At 46.3% G+C, this 19,340-nt stretch overlaps 1 protein-coding gene across 1 annotated transcript; it reads right to left on the bottom strand.

Moving 5' to 3' along the window:
• Positions 1-211: 211 nt before the first annotated feature.
• Positions 212-18,912, bottom strand: ehd4 (EH-domain containing 4). The gene is made up of 8 exons (XM_035167690.2): positions 18,425-18,912; positions 14,217-14,393; positions 13,071-13,168; positions 6,725-6,891; positions 6,511-6,644; positions 6,308-6,419; positions 4,940-5,104; positions 212-3,609 (listed from the first exon to the last, which is right to left on the bottom strand). The coding sequence occupies exons 1-8, from the start codon at positions 18,649-18,651 to the stop codon at positions 3,052-3,054; spliced, it is 1,638 nt and encodes a 545-aa protein (XP_035023581.1). The 5' UTR covers positions 18,652-18,912; the 3' UTR covers positions 212-3,051.
• Between the last annotated feature and the right edge of the window lie 428 nt (positions 18,913-19,340).

Below are 19,340 nucleotides of genomic sequence, written 5' to 3'. Positions count from 1 at the left end.
GTGAAACAGTTTAAACAACAACAGTGTTGGTCCCTCTGGTTGATGCATCTGAAGCTGTTGTGTGTTTGTCCTCGTGCACCAGCCGGTCACATGTCAGGTGTCCACATATTTTTGACCATGTTACGTCCTATAAACTATTATAAAATCTGAATCATTCATTATTTTTGTTTATTATTTTCCTTTTTGCAAAAAGTAAAAACGTGAAACAAACTTCAGCTCCACGAGTGCACGTGTTGAATAAACTTTATTAGTCTCCAGCTCTGCTGACAGGATGAGCTGCATCATCACAACAGAGTAACATCCAAACAGCAAGAATACAAAATAGTTTAAAATCACAAAAATAAAACCTTTCACCTTCACATGAATATGAGTTTGATCAAAACTAAAACCAAGAAATCCTCAGAGACAGCTGCTCTGTGGGGAAATGAACGTAGACCTCGAGCTTCTCTGTGTTTTAAAGGCACCGAGCAACTGTTGGACCCTCGAGGACGAACACGTCCTGTCATAGGAACAGAAGGTTCTGAAAGGCCGAGACCGGAAACATTAAAGCTCTGAAACACTCGGAGCTGACAGATATTAAAGGCTTTGTCTCGAGCAGAAACAAGGGGGCGCTCTTTCTGAATCATTGAGATGAGCAGGCACTGCTGGGGACGTGTGCAAATGTAGCTTTGAAATCTCAGCTGGATTCTTGAGACAAACTTTGGTCATCGATTAGGTGACGATATCCACAGAGTTCAAATCCGAGATGTGGGGACAGGATGAGATGACAGGAAACAAGAAGCTGCTCATCCTCAGTTAGAGACGTGACGAGCAGCCGTCTCCTCACTGGACGGCCCCGAGCGCAGCCGCTGACGCCTTGTGGATCAACATCAGCATATTTACAGTAGTTCATGTACAGTGTTTTTATACTTTATATATGAATGTACACATTTCCAGCTCCGTCCAGGGGTGTGACACCGTTTTATACTAGTGAGGAGTTTACAGGCATTTTAACGTCAAGGAAAACATTCCACCAATAACATATCCTGACGTCAAAATCATGTCAACAATTTATGAAAATTCCTAAAAATAATAAAAAACTTTATCAAAACATAGAAACTTTCAAAAATGTGCGAACATTTCTAAAACAATAATGAGAGAAACTCTCAGAATAACTGGATGAGAAAATACAAATCCTGAAACCTTCCTGAGTAGAACTTTAGTTTGAGATATTAGAGTCATTCGAATATGAAGGTTTCTCATTATGAAGACGTCTGGTGTTTGACACACAGATGAAAGGATTCATCACTGAACACATTCAAACGTGCTGTTGTCATGACAACAATAAACTTGTACTTTTAGTGTTAGTGTGGAAAACGCTGCGATCACGTGTCTCTGACGTCACAGGTCACATGGTTGAACCTGAGTCGTCCTGTTTTGATGTTTTGTTTTCAAAGGTTCTGAATGAGAATCAGATGTTTTCATTGGTCGAACCTCGCTGCTGCAGTTAAAGGCACATTCACACACTTTCATATAATCAGATTTACTGCAGCATCAACTCCTTTTAGTCATTTTGTGACAGGAAGTGGAAAAAGTTTCCTCCCCAGTCGAGGTTAGAATTTCCAGAGTTGGAAATAAGACACGAAGGCAGCAGAGGATTCTACGGAGAGGAAGGTGTGCAGTCAGCAGAGGTCAGAGGTCACCGCTCTGCTCGTCTCTGCTGATGTTTACAATACGAGGAAACAGAAGCGAGCGGACACGTTTCAGGACGCCATCCGTCCCCGAGGGACGAGTTAACGACGAGCTGCAGCGGTCGCTGTGCTGTTAAAACAGGACGGACTGTGACCTTTGACCTCTGAGAATACCCTGGACCCAGCGTCCTGGACTGGAACTGCATCTGAACTCCATCGTCACGAGGAGGAGGCGCTAACTAACGGCTTCCTGCTGCAAAACACAAGGTCAGTCGGATTTACAACGAACGTAAAGACGACTCAGGGGGTTGAGATTAGCTGCAGGAGCCGCGACCTCGCGACCTCGTGACCTCGTGACCTGAGTCTGACTCATTCTATACTCAAATAACTACATCTGAAAATAATCCTCACGTCCTCGACAACCCAAAGAAAAATCCAACTTTTTATGAGGTGATATTTTCATCTCAGTCTCTAAACCTCTGTTTATGTGGATGTGACTCTTTACTTTAGAGAATTAACCAGGATTCCTACATGAGCTCGATAATTCAAATATCTGCAGCCGTGACCCGGTGAAGCCGACATGAGACTCTGGACGATATGAAAACAATAAATCTTGGTCACCAGTGAAAAAGCAGCTTCGGCTGCAGATGTTTGACCTTCAGCTCAGGAGGACGTTTCCCTCGATGCTGTGGACGGATCCGACTGATCATCGCTGCTCCTTTAACGTTCATCTTGATCTACAGAGGAGGATTAGTGCCGCGTGAAATCAAACATCTAACTCAGCCTATTTTCAGAATCTGCATTTCTCACGTGGCCCTAATCCTCTTCTGGACGATCGGCGTCACAAGGTGGAGAAAAAGAATAATCGCGTTCCCCAGTTTACAGGAAACTCTAAAGTTAGGCATTTGGAAAATGGATTTGGCCTTCAGAATAAAAGCACAGAATTATTATCAATTCATATAACGCCATAGAGTTGTGTGGATACATATCTGTAGCAGATTTGATGCAACTTACGTAGTCGTGTGGCTGTAGCCTGATATTAATCACCCAGATGTGAGAATATGAAGCAGGAAATATCACGATACACTGTTCTCTTTCACAATAAAAGTGTTGTTTGTTGCTTTAAAATAATTGACATATAAACTCTTACCAAAATAAAAGCAGGTTATTTGGACTCATAACTGATGAGATCATCTTAGCGTCGAGCTCCTCATTATAAAACACCTGAACTTTGACCTTTGACGCTCTGTAGCCGTCAGGCTGCTGATTGGTTCCCCCTCAGTCTGACCCCACCAGCAGCAGTTGACCTGCGGTGTTGTTTTACAGGTGGACTTCCTGTCAGTCAGTCTCTCCGGGGCTCGCTCGCCGCCCTGTTGGCGCTCTAGTCCTCGGTGTGGTTGTACAGGGCGTCTGCGGTGGGGTCTTTGCGGTGGGACGGGGGCATCAGGTGGTCGGGCAGATCGGAGGGCAGCTCGTAACCCTCCAGTTTGATCTTGATGAGGTGCTGGGCGAGGGCGAACTCCTCGTCGTCCAGCATCCCGTCGTGGTCGCAGTCGGCCAGCTTCCAGATCTTCCCGAGGACGGTGTTTGGCAGCCGCGAGTTCATCATCTCCTTCTTGGCGTTGACGCCGGTGATCTTGCCGTTGACAGGCATCAGCGTGTAGAAGATCTCGTCGTAGCGGTGTTTGTCGCGGCTCACGATCCAGTCCTCCGTGTCGGCCCCGGCGCTAATGCCCTCGCCGTAGCCTCGGCCGAAGGGTCCTTCCTGAGAGCCGTCGAAGGCGCCGCCTGACACCAAGGTCGGCGGCGCCTTGGACTCCTCCTCTCGGATCATCGTCATCAAACCAGCGATTTTTGAGGCCAACATCTTGTCCACCGACTCGATCAGCTTTATCTTCATGGACGGGAACTTGCTGAAGTCGTAGTGCTGCAGCATGTCCTGCAGGGGGCGACAGACACACAAAACGTAAGGTCACAATTAAATTAAACTTGTTTTTGTCAAAGCCTGAAGTTCCCGGTCGACTGTGAATCTGAGGCTCCACCCACCACACAACTCCGGAGTCTAGGAAAAAGACTTTGTGGAATTAAATAATCGTCGATATTAAGAAAAATAATCGAACCATAGAAAGAGAATTCATAGCAAAGAAGAAGAAAACAAATCGTTTTCAAATGTCCCTGCAGTTCTGTCTGACCTCTGACAGCTGCAGGTGGACGCAGTGTGTGTGTGTGTGTGTGTGTGTGTGTGTGTGTGTGTGTCTGTACACATCTCACCAGGGAGTCGACAAGCACATCCTCTCTCACCAAAAAGTGAGTAAATACAATTAATGCTAGGGAATGAGCACGCGCGCACACACACACACACACACACACACACACACACACACACACACACACACACACACACACACACACACACACACACACACACACACACACACACACACACACACACACACACACACACACACACACACACACACACACAGCCTCTCTCTCTCTACAGGCCTGAGACACCAGCTGCAAACTGTGTGTTTTTGTGTTGGGTCACTCTGTCCCTGCTGCCTTCAAACATCTGTCTGACACCAGTAAACATCTGGATCCCGTCGTCTCGGGGTCACAGGTCGTTCTCAGACTGTTACACGATGACACGCGTGATGTAATCTCTACAAGATGAAGCATCTTAAGCTCCTCCTGCAGCCACACATGGTGATGAAGTGGTTTTTATGTGTAGAAAAAACTAAGTTTAACAATGTGTTGACTCTGACTGCGTCGTCCCTCTGGATATTACCCATGATCCTCTGCTTCCTGACCCTGAAGAGCTGCAGCTGCAACAAATCCACCAAACTGTTCAGGATTCTTCATGTTTTAACAGTTTCCTGCTGAATCTTGGAGATAAACTCTGGTTTTTAATAACTTCAGAGTGTTTTGAACTGATCTCAGTTCAGCTTCACTCTTCAGCTGCAGCTGGTTGTGACAGTTGAAGCTGACTCTCAGTCAGTTCTTCTCACAGGAGATGGAACCCACTCAGCAGAGTCACAGAGAACAGACGCTCAGGGAGAGAAGGAGGAAACTTTCTCATGTTCACACTCACACATCAGACTCACTTTCATCCAGCTGCTGCTTTCAGGTCGATTAAGTTGAAGTGTTGATTTAAAATCTCAGCTCAGGCCTTTATTCAATGAGAAGTTTGTAATAAACATATAAATCACAAGTCTCACGGTGTCGTGCGGCCCTGACATCACTTTACGTGACTGCGTGTTTCTTCGTACCTGCATCTTGGTGACGTTGGGGAAGTCTCCGGGGCTGATGTGATGCTCCCTCTGCAGGATGGTGTAGATCTCCGGCAGCCTCATGATCAACTCCTCCTTCTTCTTCTCTCGTCCAAACAGAGATGGCATCTCCTTCTTCAGGTAGCTGATGATGTAAGCATGCACCTGCAACGTAAACAAAGAAAAAAGGGAAATGATTGAGAGGAAATGACTCGACCCCACGGGCCGTTGAAGCGCCGCTGACATCAGCGACCTCTCATTGTTTTCTAACAACTCATCAGATATAATATCAAGTTCAAAAGCACAGTTTCAGTCGAGCAGAAAGTGAAACAGCGCTTCCTGTTTCATCGGTTTACAGAACAAACTAAATATTGTTCCTCTTTGGGTTCGAGGGAAAAAGGAATAAGAGAGAAAAGGATTTACTTAGTTCCTGCTACGTTTATAAAAGAGCCGCAGATGAGATTTAATTGAATTATCTCAGACTGAGAGAAACGTGTTTTCTCTCGTTCTAAAGCAAATGAAATGTGAAGTCTGGGTGACTAAAGAAACAGAAAAACAGGAGACCGAATGGGTCGGAGGGGAAACTACGCCACAGCTGATTGATGGACTCAGACCAGCAGGAGGAGGAAGGAATGCAGGAGACCCTGTAATCCTTCACACCGACACATTGCATTATTATTATAGAGGTGGAAGGAAGGAAAGGAGGGAGTGAGGTCACTGAATTACATCAGAGTCATTTATCAAAAGTCAGGAGAAGAAGGAAGAACCAAAATAAACTGTCAGGGAGCAGGTCAGCATGAGAATAGGTACAAAAACAGGTGATAAGGAAGCGATGGGCCAACAGATCGTGTGTGTTCCCGACCCGGAGGAATCAGCAGATCGGACACGTGACCGATCCGAGTTCAAAAAAACAACTGAGACGCAGCTACATAGCTGAGATCGCCCCCTAGTGACATGCGTAATGAAGTGACTGTAATCAACGTCACGGAGGAGCTGTGCCTCAGCCCGACCTGTACTTACATCTTTGTGCTAAGCTAGGCTAACGTGGACAAGCAGAGAACAAACTAGCATCTTTAAATTCACATGTAAAAACTCTCATCATTATATTTATATTATTCTATATTTATAGATATATGTAACAATTGTGGCAACAAATGAGTAAAATTGTGTCTTTATTGGACTCAGAGGTTTAAACTGAGATTCATTTTAAAACATCAGACGACATTTAATAGGAGAAACCTGAGAGCGATCACATTCCCGACTCCTTCTGTCCGAGACTAACAAACATTCCAATGTTTTCCCAAAATTCCAGGGTTCCTGAAGGCGTCGGCGTTAACGCCAAACACAACATGTCACTTCCTGTCTCACCTTGGCCAGACGAGCTCTCTTAATGAGGTCGTTGAGTTTACGGAGGGCAGCGTTCCTCGGGAGACTCTGGATGTCCTTGAACAGGTCCTGAGACTCCGCCTCGAAGAGACGCCTGGGACAGGAGGGGAGGACAGGAGGGTGAGTGACTGACTGAGTGAGTGACTGACTGAGTGAGTGAGTGACTGAGTGATTTGCTCTCTTACCTGTTCTCAGTGTTCTGCAGTGGTTTGCCCCAGAAGGAACCAAGATAAACTCTCACCACCTCTGGAGTATTAATCACCTTCCCCAGTGACCACATGAGGGCGCCGTACACTCGCATCAGCTGCTGGGTGTCCACCTGAGCACACAGGTGAGGAGGAGGAGGAGTCAGACTGAGACAGGTGAGCGGCAGCTGTTTTCAAAGGGATGAGGTCCTACCTGGTCGGCCTTGTTCAGGACCACTCGGATCTTGTCGTCTTGGCCCTTGAAGGCTTTGATGGCCTCGGAGAATTCGTCAGAAATGTCCAGTTTGTGGGCATCGAACAGCAGGATGATGCGGTCCACCCGCTCGCCGAACCAACGCAGGACCTCCGCAAAGTCGTAACCTGAGGACGGACACACAGACAGAGGGAGCAACGCCTCGTTTAGAATCCAGCTCAGGATGATCTTCCACATCTCTGAAGATTCATCTGAGACATTTAGAAGCTTCAGGTTCTAGGTCCTGACCTCAGGCTCAGAGCTAAATCTGGTTACAGTCACATTATGGGGACTTGTCTTCTTTATGGGGACAAAACATAAATCATTAAATATTAAAGTGAGGACACTTTTAAGGTTTGGGTCAAATTTCGGTTTTGGTTAGGTAAGTAGTAACTATGGTTACGGTTAGAGTAAGTGAGTCCATGTCCTCTGAAGTCATAGAGACACAGCTCTGTGTGTGTGTGTCTGTGTGTGTGTGTGTGTGTGTGTGTGTGTGTGTGTGTGTGTGTGTGTGTGTGTGTGTGTGTGTGTGTGTGTGTGTGTGTGTGTGTGTGTGTGTGTGTGTGTGTGTAAATTGATCTGTGGACGTCTGGGTGTGGCTCCTCGGCCCTGATCTGGAAAACTCCTCTGACAGAAGCAACAGAGAGACTCAGGTTTCTATCTGTACTGAATTCTATTACTTCTGTGTTCTATTACTTCTGTATTCTATTACTTCTGAATTCTATTACTTCTGTATTCTATTACTTTCACACAGAATCAGTTTAAATCAGGAAATGCCTAAAAGGTGTCGTTAGGTCAGGAAGTTGCACTTTCAAAGTAAAATGTTCCTGCTGTAATTATCTGACACCGACAGTCACTATTACTTTGATTATTAGATTTTATATAGAGAATGTTTAATTATTTAGAATGATTTAAAATACTGCTCACACATTAATAATAGTTTTATTACTGATTATGAGAATTTAATTATTAATTGTTTAACGTCAGCTGTACTTTCTCTAGATGCACTATTATTGTGTTTATCCCTGCCACACACACACACACACACACACACACACACACACACACACACACACACACACACACACACACACACACACACACACACACACACACACACACACACACACACCCAAGACACACATAGTCCACAAACTGAACACACACAGAAACACCTTCAGTAAACAGCCTGCATCAGAGGAGTCTTCATCAACCCTTCATCTAAAGTCCATTATAGAGAGAGCGTCCTCTACAGGCTGTGTGTGTGTGTGTGTGTGTGTGTGTGTGTGTGTGTGTGTGTGTGTGTGTGTGTGTGTGTGTGTGTGTGTGTGTGTGTGTGTGTGTGAGGCAGTTCACCTCCTGCATCACATTTCGAACCCTAACCCTCAGTATTTAACCTAAAGACGCTGCTGTGCACAATCACAACATTACCACAGGGCCCCACACGTCTGACTGTTTGTGGACACAACACACAAACACACACTAACCCTAACCCACACAGTTGTGTCTCCATGACTTCAGGGGACATTACTTTGACTTAGATCGATGACCTGGAGACTTTAACCTTAACCATAGACACTTCTTACCTAAACCTAATCCGAACCTTAAAACTTTAAACCAATGATTCTTTTCATTATCAAATAATCTGATAAATATGTGTCCTCTTTAAAACATCAGCGAACTTCTTCAGTTGTGCAAAATATTGATGTAGTTTATGACTAAAGTGATTATTTGATTACAATAACAAATATTTGCAGATCAATAATCTGAATTATCGATCAATCGCTGCAGCTTTAAAACAGAATAAAGCTTTGTCACAGTTTCATCAGCCCTGACTCATCCGTTCATGAATAAATGATGTGCGACAACGTCCGATGGTGACAAGAGGAAGAACACCTGCCCCCACACACACACACAGTCTCAGGTTCCACCTGCAGGTTCAGGTGTTCGTCCCAGCAGACATGACGACGCTCTGCGTGTCAGTCAGAGAGAGAAAACACTTCTGTGCTTCCATCACACGACGACTTCTCACTTCACGTGATCCGCTTCCTGTCGAAAGGGAAATGCCTTCAGACCAACAGCAGCACTTCCTCTGCCCTGCCCTCACGTGATGCTTTTATGCCCCAGAACAAAAATAATATTCCCACAGTTCAACAGAGAGAATGTGAGAGAAAACGAGTGTGGACGGACGAGACGTTCTCTGCTTTGATTCACAGAGTTTGTGTGTCGGTGCTGGACTGTGATGACCCCACGAGGTCCAGGTAGCGTCACACACACGGCACAGAGTCCGAAAGAACGCCACCGACATGAGGAGTGAATCCTTCTCCTTGATACCTCGAATGAGGAGGTCACGGTTCACTGGTTCACTGGTTCGTTTGTTCGTCAGTGGGATTGAACAGAAACAGATTTCCATGAAAGGATGGGTGGTGGGTCAAGAGAGAGCTCAATAAAGACGTTGACATGCTTGAGAGGAGGCAGGAGGATGAACGTCCACCTAACGGAGGTGGAGTCAGGACCTAGTTAGCCTAGCTTAGCATGCTACTGCTAGCCTGTTGCAGTCACCTCTGAAGCTCATTGATTAGCATGACGCATGCAGGTGTCAACCCACAGGGACGTCCTTGTGTTCAGCGCCATCTTGGTTTGTTGAAACCTGAAGTAACCATATTTGGAGTCTCAGTCAGGTGGAGCCTGACTGAGAGCTGGAGGACACGCCCACCTGTCACCTACACCCATTGAACAGTAGTAGGTGTCAATCACACTGTGGAATCCACCCCCCAATGCTTGAGGTCTCGATTTGGTGCTTAAAATTAATTTGATTTATATACCTCTTATTTTTATTCATTTGTTTTTTGCCATGCATTTTGTGAAGCACTTTGTAACATTGTTTAGATCAGTGCTACACAAATAAAGTTATTATTATTATTATTATTACTATTATTAGATTACGGTGCTTTATGGTCTGTTTGACTCTAAATTATAATAATTTACTAAATGAGCATCAGATGTTTGAAGAAGACTTGAAACTAGAGACTGAGACATAAACTCTTTATTACTGACGTTATAAAGTGAGAAGTCACTTTCTATAGACTTCTATAGAAACTACCAGGGGAGTCGCCCCCTGCTGGTCACTACACAGAAGACAGGTTTCAGGTGCTTCCACGTTCACTTCACCTTCCTGTCTCTGAGTCTTTGTCCATCTTTATAAACTGTCTGTGGATGTATCACTGGTGGGGTCACTGAGTTCATTTGACTGGATCTGAGGTGATGAAGCAGACCAGTGACACCAGAGGACAGAGCCAGTGAAGGAAGGGAGGGAGGACTGGCTGAAAGCCCAGTCAGGCACGCTGACGGTCGGCCTGAAGAATTTGAGTAAGGCTCAAATCCAACGGTGAGTCATTGAAACAGAGAGCTTTAAATCCCCAGAAGAAGCCGAATGAGAGAAGAGACCAAACTGAAACAAAGTGCTGCTCGGGTCTGATCGAGTCCCGGCGACGAAGACAAGCTGCTGAGAGGGAAGCGTCCGGGACAACCGGACTCTCAACATGTTGCCTCTCATCACATATTCAGGAAAAGAAACCACAGAGAGTTTCTGTGGATGTTCTCACAATGTCAAGCTTTTTTTTACTCAATAATAAAATAAAAGGCTGCGAAATGTTAAAACTACATCAACTCTAATGATCAGAGTTTCCCTGCAGACGCTGGCGTTAGGCCTCGCCCTCTGATGAACAGACTGGCAGCAGATCAGCCTGAACCGAGCAGGCAAACAGTGACTCCACCCTGTCGTCAGGCTGCAGCTCTGCCGAACATGCGACAACACGCACAAGCGACGCACAAAGAGCAACACAACCTTCTGTCTGACTATAGTGTTCTCAGGATTCTCAGAATAGAGTGAGTGAGCTTGAACCAAACAACACAGATCCACAAAAACAACCAATCCAGCGCTTGGTTTTCTGATCCATTTGATTAGTTCTCTCTGTGACATTCTGTGAGTTGTGTACTCACAGAGTTGTGTACTCACAGAGTTGTGTACTCACAGAGTTGTGTTCCTGTCACATGCACATGCCCATAGTTTCATGGTGTGATCTGTAACACCGGTGCCATCACAGGTTTATTACCTGGTGGGAAAATGTCCAGGAGGTTCACATGCCTGAAATCTGTTTAAATCCCCAATCAAACACGTGTGTGTTTCAAAACAGCTGCAGCACATGTATGTGTGTGTGCGTGTGTGTGTGTGTGTGTGTGTGTGTGTGTGTGTGTGTGCGTGTGTGTGTGTGTGCGTGTGTGTGCGAGGTGTGTATCAGTTTCAGAGCAGTAGCTGTGATCTCACTGATCCATCAGTGTCTGTGTGGTGAAGTTCAATCTGTCAGTGATGCTGCTGATGTCAGCCTGTGTGTGTGTGTGTGTGTGTGTGTGTGTGTGTGTGTGTGTGTGTGTGTGTTCACTGTTGGCCTGTTGAACGTCGTCAGGAGGAATTCAGCCTCAGCTGAGCAGCTAAGTGTTTCCAGATGGAGGGAACGCCCCGCTGCCGCTTCCTGTGGCGCCCTGTACCTCCCTCTAATCCCTCTCCCCCTCCGCCCTCTGTCCCTCCCTCCACCCTCCCCCCCCTCCCCCGTCCAGCTGAGGTCTTTAACGGCTGCCGTCATCCAGGCTGACTCAATCCAAGAGCAACAGGGACGGATGAATCTTGTCTCCTCACTTGTGTTCATGTTGTTCAGATCTGTGTGAGTGCAGATAGAGCAGGAAGTGGGACTCGATCACGCGTGGGAACACCAGGTGTGAACACGGAGCTGAACATGTGATCAGATCAACAATGAACGTTAACGGAGACGTCCTCTTTTCAGCCTCTGTCTCAAACACTTGGTTTTAGCTCCTGTCTCTTTAAGGCCCGCCTCCTGATAAAGCCCAGTCTGCTCTGATTGGCCAGCTGCTCCACGCTGCTCTCCCTTTACCTTTGTCAGGGGGCGTGTCTGACTAGCCGCTTGCCGTGTGTTGACATGACATCATGCTTCAGTGTTTTCTCCCTTTACCAGACTTTGGACTTTTTTACTTTGGAGAACTTTTACTTTGGAGAACTTTTACTTTGGAGAACTTTTACTTTGGAGAGCTTTTACTTTCACAAAAAGTAACAGGCTGTCGAGTCGTCTGTGCAGTTTCTATATTGTCTTTTAGCTCAGGTTGAACAGACACTGAAAACAAGTTATTACCTGAAGTTATGATGCTGAACTTAAAACACATTATTAAAGACTTCCTGTGTAGTTAATGCAGGACTTCAGCTCCACAGTCACGTGCAGCACCTGTTACTCTGGATTAAGTTCGACCGTGAAACATCCCGACAGTTGTTCCTGTTCAGATGTTTTCTGTCAGTTTCCCTGGTTTCAGATCTGCATTTGTCAAAAAACTGAGAGTTTCAGTTGATTCATCATCAGACAAAACAAGAAGTGAAACCAAAAAGAAGAAGATCTCTCAGTCTGAAGCCTGAAAACCCTGATAGATCCTCTCCAGAGGTGGATCTCAGGGTTCATCCTCTGAGGAGCAGAAATAGAATCAGGAGAAGAAAACCTGCGACATCACTGGTGTCAAGAGACATTTTAACAAGAAAAGACAAGTCAGCCCAAAGTCTGAGTGTGGCTGAACAGACTCGTTTTCAAATCTCTGCTGAAACTAAACCTCTAAACCAGCACATCGTCTACATTCAGAGACGTCATCCTCTCCTGTCCCTTCATGTCCTCTCCTGTCCCTCCATGTCCTCTCATGTCCCTCTCCTGTCCCTCCATGTCCTCTGACATGCTTGTCTCCTGCTGTCTCAGCTCCGGCTGCATGTGCTGACGGTTCAAACAGCTCAGGACGGCCGTGGTGTGTTCTGCTACTGGAGTCGAGCTCATAGCATCCAGAACGTAGCTTTAGCAGCTAATAGCTATGTCGTGTGTGTGTGTGTGTGTGTGTGTGTGTGTGTGTGTGTGTGTGTGTGGGGGGGGGACGTGGTGGCCTCTGACCTGTAATTAGACTCAATTTTGAGTGATGAGTGAACGACTGCTCTGATACAATATGAGGAAGTGAAAGAATCTCAAGGACTATTACACAACACAGGATGATGACTTAGTCATCTACACACACACACACGCACACGCACAAACACACACACACACACAGTCAACAAACCGAGACGATCTGTTTCATTCATGTGTGTGTGTGTGTGTGTGTGTGTGTGTGTGTGTGTGTGTGTGTGTGTGTGTGTGTGTGTGTGTGTGTGTGTGTGTGTGTGTGTGTGTGTGTGTGTGTGTTTCACTATAAAACCCACGGCTCCTACCTCTGCTGATTCGCTGCTTCTCTCCTGACAGGATACCAGGAGTGTCGATGATGCTGATGCTCTGAAGAACCTGATTGGGCATCTGAGAGCAGATGAACCTGAAACACACACAGCGAGTATAAATATAATAAAATATAGAAACTTGAATTTGCAGTAGCATCCTATACTTGTTGTTTTCTCCAGTCGTTAACCCTGACAGGTTCTGTGGACGCCCACCAGCACCGAGTTAATTTTGGCCGACAGACGACAGCAGATATAAATCTCCTTGGCGTGTCCGAGCTTTAGTGGCAGCGGGAAAAAACAAAACCAGCGCTCTGACACGTGGTGACGCACACACACTTCCCCCTGGAAACAATAACTTATTGTGGAAAGTTCCTCCACTGCACCAACAGGGACGAACTGGGATTCCTGGTGAGAGGAATGCCTCGGGGGGTGGGGGGGGCACACACACACACACACAGTTTGAGTGTCAACTATTTCTCTACTTCCTCTTAGAAATATTTCTGGACAGAGGAAATAGGTTTGGACAACAGTGTTTTTAGCTAAATTTAAACCCCTGATTTGAACTCTGACAGCTGACTGTGTGTGTGTGTGTGTGAGTGAATTAGTAAGATTTTATTGATGACATGATCAATTCTGCTTATTGGTGCAATTCTACATAAATTCCCATAACGTCTCAGTCAGAAAAACCTTGAATGAATGAACCAATGAGCTCATAGGGGTGTTAACGATTCTCCAGATGAACAGTTTGAGTTCACACCTTGATTTCAGTTTAGTTTGGATGTGTTCGAACGAGAGGGTGAACGACGCTCAAACCTCTCGTGTGCAGGGAGTCACATGGTGCAAGCAACCCTCTAAATTACAGCCAGTAAAATCCTCCCTTGTTCTAGTCACTCACATCGACAGTGAATCTTTACAGCACATGACGCGGCAGCTGAGCGTCTGATGATCAGTGATATCAAACTCTAACACGACGAGGACAGAGAGCGACCCTTTATCTGAAGGGAACAGGTCCTTTGTGATGAGCTCTGAACCCGACTGAGCGTCTTCATGTACATTAGTGTTGTGGAGGAAGCAGCTTCTGGAGCGGCTCTGCCGGATCAATATCAACTTCAGGCTGGTGTGTGTGTGTGTGTGTGTGTTTACCTGTTAAGGAAGGAGTTTCCGAACGCGTTGAGTTTCCTGAAGGGTTTTTTGGGGTCGACCACCAGGGCGTTGCCAGGGATGACACCTTCATTCTCGCCGTACATCACAGCGATGAAGCCGTCGGTGGTCGGCTCCGGACCGATCCTCATTCCCGGGAAGTCCTGCTCCAACAGGTACCTGGGGGGAGCGGCACAGACACGACAAAGGTTTGTTGATCTCATGTCATTTATTCAGAAATGTTTTTTGTCAGTGTGACCCAAACAGCCCCATTTCCTCTGAGAGGGACCTGCTGGCTCAGACAGTCCGAGGATCTGTTCCTCTGAAGCCACGTTGGAAATACAGAATTGAATTCCTGTCCTTTCATCTTAACGTCGACCTCGTCAACCTCTCACACGCTTTTCCTTGTTGAAGAAAAGTGAGAAAGGAAGGAAGAGATGGAAAATGGCTGCAGAGAGTCTGTCCTCTGGCTTCCTGCTGTCAAAGTCCTGACAGATCCACATGGACGTCAAAGAGAGAACAAGCCACAGATGGAAAACTACCAGAGACAATGAACTGTTTAGTTTAGTCATCATCAGTCGTCATGTTTTCACTGAGCTGCTGATGCAGGAGGATTTTCACTGGGATGGAGAGTTTCTGTTATCAGCTGCGGTTTGGGATGTGATCAGCGACCGGCCCGACGCCGACTGTGATCATCCAGGTCGGGAGTTAACACCAGAAAACTCCTGGGATCACTTCTCCTGCAGCAACACTCTGCATGGTCTGAAACACGTTCTCATGCTAACAGGTCAATGACCTTCTGACGCAGTAAAGGGAGGAGGAGCTGACACTGGAACTCCACCTCCAACAACCTTCAGGGAAAGGAGCAGGAAACTTCTTCTACAACATGTCAGTCGCTCAAACTCATCATCGTCCACACGCAGAAAACACCTCAACACCAAATATCAATTATCGACAGCTTCACACCTGATCCATAAACCACATGTTTCCACCCGTCTTCTGAGTGGACCAATCAGAGAGCACGCAGCGGCCTCTTTGTGGAGCCGCTCATTGGACCACCTTCAACTCCACTGCTTTCACTTTAGTCAGAGAAGAAGAAGAAATTTGTCAAGTATGCACTTTACTGGCAATCTGTTCCCATGATTCATAGCATTCCTCGGGGCAGGGTGGGGCCTCAGCAGTGGCACACACACACACACACACACACACACACACACACACACACACACACACACACACACACACACACACACACACACACACACACACACACACACACACACACACACACACACACACACACACACACACACACACACACGGGGGGGATTACAGATGTTTAGGCTTCACAGAAGGTCACACACAACCTTCATTTGACCTCAGTAATAATAAACTCAGGCTCCAGCAGAAGTGATTGCGTCAGACTTCAGTCTGCAGGTCGCAGCTTGTCTCTGCTGTCGTGGATCCAGGTGGAAACTCATGACTCTGCGTCGCACCGGCTGTAACCGTCTTCTGATGGTGCAGCGCCTCTCGTCTGTAGTTCGTGTGTGGATTTGTCTGTTTCAACCTTCTTGTGAAGCTTGTGTAACGTGAACTGACTTCACACCCAGTTACCATCAGTCAGAAATCAACCGGTTCATGTCAAACAAGCCGCTGCACCTGCAGCTGCTTCCCACTAATCATCTAAAGAACCTTGGTTCTCTCCTCATCACTATCAGTGATCTGTCAGTATCTGTTCTCCTCTAGTTCCATCCTATGAATGCAGACACACACACATACACAAAAATGTGTGTGTGTGTTGCTGTGTACTGTTCTCTGCACCCCACAGAGGGGGGTTGATCAGCTCTGTAACTCGTGACGACGTGCCAGCCTCCAGGCAGAAAACAGGACTTCAGCTGAGCTCATGAGTCCGACGGTTTGTAGAAAGACACAGAACTATGAGGAGCTTCAAGGTGGATGTTCCTGTTTTTGACTTTATGAACAGGCAGGTTTTAAATAAAAGATCTGATATCGAGTGACACGCTTCTCTTGGACTTTCTCTGTTGATTGGAAATGTTTGTTGTCTTTGTGTCTCATGCATGAGGTTGTCTCCACCAATCGGTGCAGCTCTCCCAGACTCATGAGGTCACCACGGACCTTTTAAGAAATACCCTCAAAGAAAAATGTGAAATATCATGATCAGGAGGCCAAAAACACAACGTTTTGTGAGGTCACAATGACCTTGACCCTTGACCTTCAACATCTAATCGGTTCATCCTTGAGTCCAAGTGAATGTTTGTTCCACATTTAAAGAAATTCCCTCGAGATGTTCTTGAGATTTCTCGTCCACAACAATGCGACGGACAGACAAACCGAAAGTTGAATTTACTATTTCCAGAGACTTTTCTGATAAAAGTGACTAAAAGATGTGTTTGTTCATTAATTTGTAATAAACACTGAATTCACTGAGGCACAGAAATTATACATGAACTGTGGCTACGGCCATTTACTATCACACCACAGACAGCTGGTCATATGGTTCGGAGAGATAAGGCAGCAGGGTTCCGGGTTGGACATTTGTTCACGGTGGACGCCCTGAGAAGCCGTCGGCCATGTTGGCTCTAAACATATGTGCATCAAGCTGTAGGATCCATGCACAGGTTGAGTATTGCTCGTGTAAGTTTGTGTCTTTGTTCGTGGAGCAAACTCTCTTCTGTTGTTTTAGCAAAGAAACCAAACCTCAGCTCTGACGTCTCCGTCCTGAACAAGATCAGTTACCCATGACCCACAGCAGCTTCCACAGCGCCACTCAAGCCTCTGTGCAAACTACAGTACCCACGAGCCTCAGCTGATGCCGGAGCTGTGAACTTCACAAACATTATGACAACATACACGTGAGTCCCAGTAGATTTCCACAGCAGTGACCTGGAGCCGGTTCAATGAGTCTTCAGCTGCAGCTCACACACGAGCAGGTGGATGAAAACATCAGCCACACTTTAAATACTGTGAAGACCGGAGACACTTTCATTTACTGAGGGGACGTGAGCAGTTAACCTGAGCTGCCGACCACTGAGTCTTTTAGTCACATGTCCTGATGTTTGTCTGTTGCTCACATCGCTGCCACAACACAAGGAGAAGGGACGTCACAAGGAGAAGGGACGTCACAAGGAGAAGGGACGTCACAAGGAGAAGGGACGTCACAAGGAGAAGGGACGTCACAAGGAGAAGGGACGTCACAAGGAGAAGGGACGTCACAAGGAGAAGGGACGTCACAAGGACCCAGAGGAATCAACAACTCACCGTTTTCCTAAATGCAGATTTGGTGGATTTAATGAGCCGATTTCACAAGAAGACTGGATTCATCTAGACGGAGCTTTGACACTTTGATTTTCTTATCCATAAGTGGAAGAGCCTTAATTATGCACATTGTATGATGTTTGGTATAAAGTTCCACCAAATACAGTGTAGGTGGTGAGCACTGATCAAACAGCTGATGGAGGTGAGTTGATAACTGTGGTGTAACTAACAAACTATACACAGTGTAAAACTACTGATAATATGGAAATGAACTACAAGGATGTAAATACATATTGGAATTCTGACAATAATGACTTTGATTTTGCTGTAAATTTCATATCCACAAACTTCAACTTGTTTGTGCTCGAGCTTAAAGATCATTCCAAGACCCTTAGAGTTCAGTCTCTAATGAGAAATAGTGTGAGAATTAAATTTCCTTTTTCTCATCTAATTTTGTTCTTTTCTTCTGTTCTTATTATCTTTGACATACTTTCTGTTATTCATTTATCATTTCAGAAAGATCATTTCATGTATGAGTGTATTTGCGGTGACTGTAAATGAGCCAGAGTTACTTCAACAGGCTCATTCCATCTAAAGTGTCTTGTTGTAGTTTATAACTATAGAATCATTAGAGACAGTTTCAGTCTTATTCCTCAAATCCTCCATCTTTTCCTGGTCAGGTGAACAGAGAGAACGAACCAAGAACAGCATTTAAAATATAACTTTTCCTAAACTCAGATTGGTTTTGATGGATTAAACATCGGCCGATCTCAACATCAGACCCAACACATCCGTTTGACATGTGGCTGGAAGTTCGTCCACTTCAGGAAACTCGTCTAGAGGCGAGAGAGTGTTGAATGGTGCGGTTTGTAAATGAGGTCTGGTGTAACAGCGGGTAACGCTGCTTTCTGTTTAACGCACGGTGGGGCTCGTACCTGATGAAGGTGGTCTTCCCGGTGGAGTACTGTCCCACCAGCAGCACCATGGGTTTGCTCTGGAAGTCTGCGGCCTCCAGGGCCGGGGAGTGGAAGTCATGGAAGAGGTAGGTCTCCTCCAGCGGCAGCAGCTTCCTGGTGTAGAGGCTCTGCAGCCCCTCGGTCACCGTCTGGTACATCTCTCCCTCCCGGCTCCGGCCCTGCTCCTGCTTCACCCAGCTGAACATCCGGCTGCTCCTCTGCTGCTCCGCTGCTCCTCCTCTGCTGCTCCGCTGCTCCTGCTCCGCTGGTCCTCCGCTGGTTCCTCCGCTGCTCCTCCGCTGAACCTCGGTGCCTCCTCCGGTTCTTTCTGCGGGACTCGACCTTCAGACTGAGGAGAGTGCACGAGTGCGCGCGTATGGAGCCGAGAAAACACTGCCTCCTCTGTGCGTGTGTGTGTTTGACCGCTGCTGGTGAGTGTACCTGAGGGCACCGCCCCTGTGACGCAGCACGGACACACACACACACACACACACACACACACACACACACACACATCTATCTCAGTGAGGAAACTCATTTGCATAATGGTAGAACCTAACCCGAACCTAAACTTTATTCTAACTTTATTCTAACTTGAACCTAATATGTGAACTTAACCAGGACCAGGTCACGACTAACCCTAACCTTAACCTACCCACCTCTGACCTCTGACCTTAACCAGGACCAGGTCACGACTAACCTTAACCTACCCACATTAGATCATTTCCTGTGTGGAGCTGGAATCTAAACCTGTTTATACCAAACACAACATGTAACAGGTTTTAGTCTCATCTAGTTAATTATTAATTATTAACAAATTAAAATATCAAACTAAGGCTGCGAGCAGCACGGTGCGGGCCGAGAACCTGCGATATCGGGACCTGATGCGTTTTGT

The sequence above is a fragment of the Hippoglossus stenolepis genome, chromosome 10 (assembly GCF_022539355.2).
Source record: "Hippoglossus stenolepis isolate QCI-W04-F060 chromosome 10, HSTE1.2, whole genome shotgun sequence".
Taxonomy (NCBI): Eukaryota; Metazoa; Chordata; class Actinopteri; order Pleuronectiformes; family Pleuronectidae; genus Hippoglossus; species Hippoglossus stenolepis.
This window is presented reverse-complemented; position numbering and strand designations above follow the sequence as displayed.

Bases quoted from the DNA above. Each gene is read 5' to 3' on its own strand.
- ehd4 (XM_035167690.2), bottom strand. From the start codon at position 18,651: ATGTTCAGCTGGGTGAAGCAGGAGCAGGGCCGGAGCCGGGAGGGAGAG. The intron at 6,645-6,724 runs GTAGGACCTCAT...CTGTGTGCTCAG, and splicing joins TCCTGAACAAGGCCGACCAG to GTGGACACCCAGCAGCTGAT. The intron at 3,610-4,939 runs GTACGAAGAAAC...CGCCCCCTGCAG, and splicing joins CCAACGTCACCAAGATGCAG to GACATGCTGCAGCACTACGA.